The 10258-nt window shown below is 37.5% G+C and overlaps 3 protein-coding genes across 3 annotated transcripts; all 3 read left to right on the top strand.

The window, feature by feature from the left end:
• The first annotated feature begins 430 nt into the window (after positions 1–430).
• LOC125608691 (multiple organellar RNA editing factor 8, chloroplastic/mitochondrial-like) lies at positions 431–1273 on the top strand. The gene is made up of 2 exons (XM_048779138.1): positions 431–491; positions 795–1273. The coding sequence occupies exons 1-2, from the start codon at positions 431–433 to the stop codon at positions 1271–1273; spliced, it is 540 nt and encodes a 179-aa protein (XP_048635095.1).
• Positions 1274–2304: 1031 nt separating this feature from the next.
• On the top strand, positions 2305–4628 carry LOC125609045 (protein DJ-1 homolog A-like). The gene is made up of 8 exons (XM_048779826.1): positions 2305–2484; positions 2576–2776; positions 3004–3153; positions 3239–3424; positions 3538–3618; positions 3755–3955; positions 4041–4181; positions 4270–4628. Exons 1-8 carry the CDS (start codon positions 2464–2466, stop codon positions 4465–4467), a joined length of 1179 nt encoding a protein of 392 aa, XP_048635783.1. The 5' UTR covers positions 2305–2463; the 3' UTR covers positions 4468–4628.
• A 2616-nt stretch (positions 4629–7244) lies between these two features.
• On the top strand, positions 7245–9318 carry LOC106423562 (multiple organellar RNA editing factor 8, chloroplastic/mitochondrial-like). Its single transcript, XM_013864333.3, has 4 exons — positions 7245–7697; positions 7846–7943; positions 8013–8078; positions 8443–9318. Exons 1-4 carry the CDS (start codon positions 7291–7293, stop codon positions 9078–9080), a joined length of 1209 nt encoding a protein of 402 aa, XP_013719787.1. The 5' UTR covers positions 7245–7290; the 3' UTR covers positions 9081–9318.
• The last annotated feature ends 940 nt before the right edge of the window (positions 9319–10258 follow it).

The raw sequence follows: 10258 nt of genomic DNA, 5'->3' as shown, positions 1-10258 counted from the left end.
AATGAAGACTCAATTCAAAAAAATCAATTAAGCAACTCAAAATGAAATTAAGCAACTCAATTAATCAATTAAGCAACTTAACAGACTAAAAAAAAACTAAAAAAGAGAAAGGAAGAAAACGGTTATCTTAAGAAGAATAAGAAGAGAGTTCACTGATACAAGAGGCTGATTGGTGAGAAAAAAAAACAAACTGGTTAACTTGAAATTGCAAAAAAAATAGTTATAAATATAAATCAGAGAGAAAAGATTCAGGGGAAGAATACCAATTAGTAGCACAACGTTACCTATATAAACAAAAGACACCACCAGTGAACGATATACAAGTAGCAAGATACCGATCAAAGATACCATCTTCTTCTCATTCTGCATTCCCTCTGTCTCTCTCTCTCTGTTTCACCAATCAGCTTTCATAGTTTCTTGTCATCCAACGATGGAGGAGAAACAAGGAACAAGCCGCGAGGTGAGATTACGTCTCTACAGAGTTGCCAAAGGTGCTTCTTTCTGATGAGAGGAACAAAGACTTCCGAGGTAAGGCTTAGTGTGTAGAGTTGCGTTGTTATTCCATTAGTTCACATTAATCACTCTGATTTGTTTCATACCTTTGTATTAGATAGACACATTGGCAGACTTCTATTAGACTATTAATAGTTTTTTTTAACACTCGTTAATAAGTTTGGGTGCATACTTAGACTTGCTAGTGATATAGTCTTAGTAGATTTTGCACTTGTTGAGAGTTTACATCTTTCTAGTGATCTATTCAGAGACTTGATATTTTTTCTGATATTGGCGTTCAGGGGAACCTCTCATCGATGGGAAAGCTGTTTCTTATGATCATAAGTACCACGTCCAAGAGGAACGGATAAGGAACAAGGCTACAGCAAACTTTGCTAGACGCAGAAACTATGAGAGGATAATAGCGAACGTGGCAAGAGGCTCTCCTCCCCAATGTCCACCTCCTATGGGTGACTCTGCACCCCCTCCACCTCCCATGGAGCAGAATTACGAGGCACCACCACCACCGAACATGGGAGGACAAAGGCCTCAACCAAACTATGTAGAAGCACCAGCGCAGAACAACAGGGGAGGAGCACCAACGCAGAACAACATGGGAAGAGCACCAGCGCAGAACAACAGGGGAGAAGGTCCACCAAATGCAGGATGTTCACGTAATAACAACAACGACCAGGAGCAGAGTGGTGGAACGCAGCAGGCACAGCACCAGAACAACTATCCACCTAAACGAGCTGGCAGCGGGAACCCATACCAGGGTTAAAGTAGTTGGAACCAGTCGTGGGTTTTCTTTTAATATTGCATTCTGGACATGTATAGATAATCTGAGGAAGCGATTGAGAGTACAGTAGCAAGACTTTGTCTTCAGTGTTTTGTCAGTCTTGTATTGTGTCGAGACAATGCCATTCGTTATCCTTTATTAACCCAAAAGACAAAAAAATATTCTCATAATCCCGACTAGTTAAGATAAAAAGACGGATATGATCCCACATGATACTAGATCATCAATATCCAAAATACTTTTGTCATCTAGTAATACTATTCAAAAGACATTCGTAGGCGCCATTAATTCAAGATATATACTAAACATCCAAATACCATTTGAGATATATTTAATGAAAATATTCAAATAAAATGAATACTATGACTTTTGAGTTTCAAATCCTGACCAAACCATATATATATAACTGGTCCAGGTGAAAAAGGAAGACAATTCTGCCGGCTACGAGGCAAGATCTTCGATTCTTCTTCGAGTTCAAAGATTTAATCCCAACCCCAAAAGAATGATATCTTCATGCATACAAAATCATCACACGCTATCTTTAGCCCTATCAATAATTTTCATGGGGTCATATATAATCCATTTTGGTTAACGAATAATGTGTGAAATCTATTTAGAGAGTGGGAGTTGGTACTTTTTTGACCCGTTAACACAACCACAAACCATTTTGAACACTATTTTAGAAAAGAATATCCCGGTTCACGCATACATTCATCTGGTTTACTCTGCTACAAGTGTCAACTTGCTACAAACAGCAACACGTGCATGAACTATATCAAGAACCGGGACGTAATCTCGTTTGTCCCAACACCTTTTTTCCTCGCCAACCACACGCGACTCGAAAGCAAAATAGGACATTTAGGTTTTATCCAATACGATGACGTGTAACACTCAAAGTAAAGACATTGCCACATTCTACCAATCATGGCTTGCCACGTCTTCATGATCTGCTTTTTCCCCGGTGCATACGTCATCGCACACGTCTAACTTGTACGTCTAGCTTTTGATCAAAGTGAGATAGAAAATAAAGTCGTAAGTGGAGACTCTGCACTATATTAACCCCACAAGTGACACTCCTTTCTCTTCACTAAACTCCAACTCCATTATTCAATATACAATCTTCGTGACTCTACAGTTGTCTCTCTCTCTCTCTCTCTCGAATCTTAGAAACTATGGCTTCATCTACTAAGACGGTACGTCATCGTTCTTTCCCTCCTCGTACGTAACGGATCTTTTTAATTATTATTTGGAGTTTATCTTGATGATCCGAGGTTTTTTTTGTAGGTTATGATCCCTATTGCTCACGGTACCGAGCCACTTGAAGCAGTGGCGATGATCACCGTCTTGCGGAGAGGTGGTGCTGACGTGACGGTGGCGTCTGTCGAGGATAAAGTTGGCGTTGATGCTTGTCATAACATCAAGATGGTCGCTGATACTCTCCTCTCCGATATCACCGACTCTATTTTCGACCTTATTGTTCTCCCCGTAAGTTTGCTTCTATAATATCAATTATCACTAGCGATGTTCAATACTCCCTGCAAATAAAGTTGGTTGTACAAAGCTTAATTTCTTTTATGCATGTATAACACTAGTTCACAGAATCTTACCCAAAAAAAAAACTAGTTCATAGAATAACTGTTTTTAATGTTTTTTTTTAAATACTTCAGAGTTGTTTTGCTGATATTAGTATTGATTATATGATTGGTAAAAAGGGAGGGCTTCCCGGAGGCGAGACTCTTAAAAACTGCAAACCATTAGAGAACATGGTGAAGAAACAAGACACAGATGGAAGACTTAACGCAGCTATCTGTTGTGCTCCTGCTTTGGCTCTTGGTACTTGGGGTCTTCTCGAGGGCAAAACAGTAAGTCATAAGCGATCAGTACTAAGCAATGTTACTTCTAGTTTTCAGTTCTTGTTGGATTAATTTGGGGTTTTCTTGCATGCAGGCAACGGGTTACCCGGTTTTCATGGAGAAACTTGCAGCTACTTGTGCAACTGCAAGTGAATCAAGAGTTGAGATAGATGGAAGGATTGTGACAAGTCGAGGACCAGGAACCACCATTGAATTCTCCATCACTCTTATTGAGCAGTTGTTTGGTAAAGACAAAGCTGATGAAGTCTCTAGTGGCTTGGTATGTTTTTGTCTTAATGATTTCTATTAGAAGCAGCATAGTAGTTAAGCTATGGTGTTCAAACTTGCTTTGTCGTCTCCTCTTGGACTTACTTGTTCTGTTATTGAAACCAGCTGGTTCGTCCTAATCCTGGTGAGGAGTTTACCTTTACCGAGCTTAACCAAACGAACTGGTCATTCCAAGATACTCCACAGGTACATATGTTCATATGCGGCCTCTCCACTTGGTCCTTTAACATACTCCAAGACAAGTCTCTGTTTGATGGTTATATGGATTCCTAGGAGCATAGTGTGTTGTAAAGAATCTAAAGATAATGTTTCCATGTTTCAGATTCTCGTTCCCATTGCAGAGGACTCAGAGGAAATTGAAGCTATAGCGCTTGTAGATATCCTCAGGAGAGCAAAAGCAAACGTCGTGATAGCTGCAGTTGGTAACAGTTTGGAAGTTGTAGGATCTCGCAAAGCTAAGTTAGTAGCAGATGTGCTTCTTGATGAAGTTGCAGAGAAGTCGTTTGATCTGATTGTGTTGCCTGTGAGTGCTTATTTTCAAAGAGATTCATTGTAAAAAATAACAAAAGCGAAAAAAAAATATAATCTCTTTGATGTAACACATTCAGGGAGGTCTTAACGGTGCACCAAGATTGGCAAGTTGCGAGAAATTGGTGAATATGTTAAAGAAACAAGCTGAAGCAAACAAACCTTATGGAGGAATATGCGCATCGCCTGTTTACGTCTTTGAGCCTCATGGTTTACTCAAGGTGCATTATTTGTATTGTGAAAACGTTAAGTATCAATATTCTTGTTATATCTTAAACTGAGTTATAATATGAGATATGTTTTGTATAGGGTAAGAAGGCAACTACACACCCATGTGTGAGCAACAAACTTTCGGACCAGAGCCACGTTGAGCACAGAGTTGTTGTGGATGGAAATGTGATAACGAGCAGAGCTCCAGGGACTGCAATGGAGTTTTCACTTGCGATTGTTGAGAAGTTTTACGGGCGAGAGAAAGCGGTTCAGCTCGCCAAGGCAACACTTGTGTAAATTCAAAAGTATGAAATGTGGAGAGGCTGCAAGGGACGTGATAAAAGGGGTTTTATGTATCTTTCTGTTGATGATGATGAGTGACTTTGTAATGTGAGCATTTGGCTGAATGGAGTGTGAATTTTATGTCTTTAATAAATGAATAAACAAAGGTTATTCTACTGAGTTTATGTAAATTAGACAGTTAGTATATGGTCGAATCATTAACTTCTGGCCCAGTTAGAAGGTTGGTTCACACGAGGAAGATATTTTATTTTACCTCTAAATAGTAAATAATTGTAAACTACAGATTATTTTCATAAAGACAAATTTCCCTTAACTCTAAAATACGTAAATATAAATCAAATTCTAGTGAAAATACTGCAAACATGAACATTTGACCAAAAACACTTCTCCAAAAATCAGCAGTTCCATAGTGTATAAACCCATGTTCAAAATTTCGCTAGACGCTATGCGTGCGGTCGATTTGGGCCTAGCGCCGAATCAAATAATCGAAGACTAATCGACGATTAATCGGAGATTAGTTTTTTATTATTTTATTTACATATATGTACATATATTAAATAATTACAACATAAACGTAGATCTTTGTTGGTCCAGTGGTATACCCATATGTATTCAAAGTTCCCAACGTGGGTTTGAAGCACATCTTCTGTTTTTTTCGCTTTAAATCATTATTTTTTGTTTAGTAAGTTGAAAATTACCAATTTACCCTCGTCTTTTACTTTCTTAACCTGCGAATTTCAGATTTAATTTTCAGCGTTAATATCATTTTTTATTGATTATCATTGTTTTTCTTTGTTATTCACATAGCTTTCAATCATTTATAATAGATCTATCACTAGACATTCGATTTTGAACACTGAAAATTCAAAAAAGTGGAGCTCCGAGTTTTGGCCGAATATACCAAAATCGCCGCGGCTACTCACCGGATAGCGTCTTTCCGCTGTGTACTCGGCCGTCTCAGCTGCATTTTTGAACACGGATATAAACATATAAAAGAAGGGTTTTTAGTAATTAAACCCATCAACTAAAGATGAATCGTAAAAAAAAACCCTCAACTAAAAATCCTGTGAAATAAACCCTCAACTTTAGTTCCGTTAACATATGTTACCCTCCGTTTAAAAAACCGTGACAGAGGGTGACATATGTTAAAGGTTTATAAGTTGAGGGTTTATTTCACTGAATTTTTAGTTGAGGGTTTTTTTCACGATTCATCTTTAGTTGAGAGGTTTTATCATTAAAAGTCATTAAATGTTATTAAATTATTTATTATCATTTATACATTGTTTTAAGATTTATAAGCCTTTAAAACTAATTTATAAATTTTAATACATTAGTATATTTGTATATTATTTTATACATCTTAAATTAATAATTTTTAACACTACTTACAACTTATTATAACTTTGAAATATTAAATTATTTGATATTTGGAAATAGTGATATAAAAAAATTTGTGTGTTTATATCGTCATTGTCAAATATGAAATAATTGAAAGTTTCTAAGTTATATTAAGTCTTAAGTAGTGTCGAGATAATTCATCCATGAAGTCAATCTTTTTATTTTGAGTATGACGCACTTTTTCCTATTTTCATGATTTCTGTCATCCGGCTCATACTTCTCTCCCCTCCAAAATAATGCATGATTATTCTCATTGATTTCTGAATAACTACATTATATTTTTATTTTCTTGATCAATAATATATTTGAAACATAAAGTAATACAATAAATCAAGAACAATATAGGAAAATAGGAAAATATGAGCTTGATGACGAAAATCATGAAAATAAGAAAAAATACGTCATACTCCAAATAGAAAGATTGACTTCATGGATGAATTATCTTTAACACTACGTAAGACTTAATATAACTTAAAAACTTTCAATTATTTGATATTTGAAAATGACGATATAAACACACAATTTTTTTTATCACTATTGCCAAATATCAAATAATTTAATATTTTGAAGTTATAATAAGTTGTAAATCGTGTTGAAAATTATTAATTTAAGATGTATAAATTAATTTTATAATAGATTAATGTATTAAAAATATACATTAGTTTTAAAGGCTTGCAAATCAATCTAAAACAATGGATAATAAATAACTTAAAAACCCTTTAATGACTTTTAGTGATAAAACCCCTCAACTATTTTTGAATCGTAAAAAAAACCCTCAACTAAGTTTTTAACATTATAAACCCTCAACTTATAAACCATTAACATATGTCGACCTCCGTCACGGTTTTTTAGACGGAGGGTAACATATGTTAACGGAACTAAAGTTGAGGGTTTATTTCACAGGATTTTTAGTTGAGGGTTTTTTTTACGATTCATCTTTAGTTGAGGGGTTTAATTACTAAAAACCCATAAAAGAATGATAGTTTTATAAAGAATTCACATTCAATGTTCATGCAAAATTGAAAAAAAATGGTAAACAATTCCCTGGAGAGAGAATGTGAAAGTTTCGGTGGTCAGTAGCCATGCGCTGTAAAAATTTGGTACGGTGCGAATCCGAATCCGGGTCTTTTGAAAATCCACGGAACATCTTGACACGCGTGGTTTGCAAAATTTAGTTTATATACTAAACAACTAATTTGGCAAACTAACTACAGTAATATTAGTAGTGGATATTATGTAAAACTTGTGGCCCATTTTGTTACATATGAGAAGATCAAAGGGTATTACCGAATATTTCGTTGATATTTTGTTCGGCTCCGAAATACCGAAAACGCCCTCGTATCAGTATCCACTATTAAACCTTCGCAAAACCCTCGTCTTCATCTCCTCATCACACTTTCTAGGGTTTTGTATCTTCCCATGGCGACGCATTCCATTTCTCGCTCCATTCTCTGCCGTCCGGCGAAATCTCTCTCCTTTCTCTTCACCCGATCCTTCGCCTCCTCATCTGCTCCCCTCGCCAAATCTCCGGCGACTTCGCTTTACACGTCGTCTCTCCTCACCCGATCCCGTCCCTTAGTCGCCGCCTTATCCTCCGCCTTCCGCGGTGGACTTGTGTCCGTCAAAGGCCTTTCGTCCCAGGCTACGTCGTCTTCTCTGAACGATCCGAGTCCCAACTGGTCCAACAGGCCTCCAAAGGAGACGATTTTGCTCGATGGATGCGATTTCGAGCATTGGCTTGTGGTTGTGGATCCGCCTGAGGGAGATCCCACTAGAGATGAGATCATCGACAGCTATATCAAAACCTTAGCTCAGATCGTTGGCAGGTAAAGCCTACAGATTCGAAAGTTTGTTCTTTTATTGACTGTTCTTGTAGGAAGTTTAGTGTTCAAGCTTATATGACGTGATCTGTTTAGTTTAGTTGGAATCATTTTGGAAACACTTGTATGATTAGTCTGGTTTTGAATGTTGTAGTGAAGAAGAAGCGAGGATGAAGATCTACTCTGTTTCGACTCGGTGCTACTTTGCTTTCGGAGCCCTTGTGTCTGAAGATCTCTCTCACAAGCTGAAAGGTAATATTGCCTTCTTTGGTGTTTCTGTGTGTTAAAAGTCTTCTCTAATTGCTTTATGTTACTCTTCAGAGTTGCCAAAGGTGCGCTGGGTTCTTCCTGATTCTTACCTGGATGTGAGAAACAAAGACTACGGAGGTAAGGGTTTGCGTGTTATCACAAGAGAGTTGCTTTGCTATTCCATTATACTTGTTGGTTCTCAACTGTTGATAAGGGGAGGAAGTGGCTGTAGTTAGTCTACACTTTGTGGATTGGTTAACTTTTCTTCACTATGATTCGTTTCTTGCTTCATGCCTGTGTATTGGATTATCACATTGGCCGCTTTCTATTACTAGTTGTTGACACTTCTTGAAGTTTGTGTGCATATCTTAGACTTGATTAGTGATATCAATTTTGTGACTAGTGTATTAGAGTCTGCATTGGTGTTGTTTTGTTGAGAGTTTACATCTTTCTAGTGATCTTATCAGAGACTTCAACTTAAATTTTAAATTTTGGCTTTCAGGGGAACCTTTCATTGATGGGAAGGCTGTTCCTTATGACCCCAAGTACCACGAGGAATGGATAAGGAACAACGCTAGAGCCAATGAAAGAAACAGGCGCAATGACCGTCCTAAAAACTTTGATAGAAGCAGAAACTTTGAGAGGAGAAGAGAGAACATGGCAGGAGGCCCTCCTCCTCAACGTCCTCCCATGGGTGGCCCTCCTCCACCTCACATGGGTGGCTCTGCACCCCCTCCACCTCCCATGGGGCAGAATTATGGACAAAGGCCTCCACCAAACTATGGAGGACCACCACCGCCACATAACAATATGGGAGGACAGAGGCCTCCAGCAAACTACGGAGGGGCACCACCACCACCACCGAACTATGGAGGACCACCACCACCAAACTACGGAGGAACGCCACCACAAAACAACATGGGAGGAGCACCACCACCAAACTACGGAGGAGCGCCTCCACCGAACTATGGAGGACCACCACCGCAGAACAACATGGGAGGAGGAGGTCCACCAAATGCAGGATGGTCAGGTAACAACAATAACTACCAGCAGCAGCAGGGTGGTGGAATGCAGCAGCCACAGTACCAAAACAACTATCCACCTAACCGGGATGGCAGTGGGAACCCGTACCAGGGTTAAAAGTAGCTGAAGCAGTCGTTTGGTTTCCTTATAATCATGCATTCTGGACGATGTATAGATAATCTGAGGAAGAGAGTGAGAGTGCAATAGCAAGACTTAAAAACTCCTTTTTGTCTTCAGTGTTTTATCAGTCTAGTATTGTCGTCTCAAGAGACTAGCCTTGAGTAACTGTGGCTTGTTTTTTTTTTAGTTTATATCCTAAAACCATCTTAAGAGTTCTGAAGTGGTTTCACTTTAACGCCTTGTGTTGTTAGTTCATCTAGTTCTGATTCTGCTTCTAGATAAAAAGCTGGAATGTAGTTATAACTAGATCGTTGCGTCTTTGTTTGGTTCTATTTTGGGTCGAGTAAGTCTAACTTACGGTCATGTCTAACAAATATGGATGCTCAAAAATTACATTATAAACCTTTCTAAAGAACGATTGTCTCAACATATCAATAGATGCTTCGCAGGAGCAGATGTCCTATCTGAGCTCGAAGGAAATAATTGCCAAGTGGAGGCTCCCTCGTTTTATGCAATTTCAGGTGATTAAATGATGCTCAGTTGTTCCTCTCGTTGTTTGACTATATTAGCCTTTCACATTACCTCCTCCAGAATCTCTCTGCATCTCAGCAAACATGTTAGCTCTTCAAAGTGGATATTCTGCTGAATCTCAAATTCCACGAGCTGCATAGAAGTTCTGTTATCTCGGTATGTTAATTAGATACCCAATGCCTGAATCTGAACGAGAACAGAGTGTTTTGGGCCCAAATTGTACATCTCAGCCTAAAACCCATATTAAAAAAGAGAAAAAGACTAGGATAGCACCAAACCAAGTTTTTGTTCCCAAAGTAGCACTCAAGGCTCAGAGTCACAAAAATAAGTTTCATTAAAGAGGTAAATATACACTTATACCCCTTGGGTTAATTAATCCAAACCTTAGGGTTTAGAGTTAAGGGGGTGGAGTTTTGGAATTAGGGTTTACAATTTTATAAAAAATAAATACTAAAATAAAAAAATAAAAATTTATAAAACAGTTTCAAAAATTATTTTTAAACTATAAAAAGAAAATTTGAAAAAAAATAAAAAAAAATTCAAAAATTTTTTTAAAAAAAAATTATAAAAATTTCGAATCTGAAAACATATAATCTGAAACTATAAATTTTTTTTTTTATTTTTTTTTTATTTTTTTTATTTTT

Source organism: Brassica napus, chromosome A5 (assembly GCF_020379485.1).
Source record: "Brassica napus cultivar Da-Ae chromosome A5, Da-Ae, whole genome shotgun sequence".
Classification (NCBI taxonomy): Eukaryota; Viridiplantae; Streptophyta; class Magnoliopsida; order Brassicales; family Brassicaceae; genus Brassica; species Brassica napus.
The sequence above is the reverse complement of the archived record's forward strand: the minus strand, read 5'-3'. Positions and strand labels throughout refer to the sequence as shown.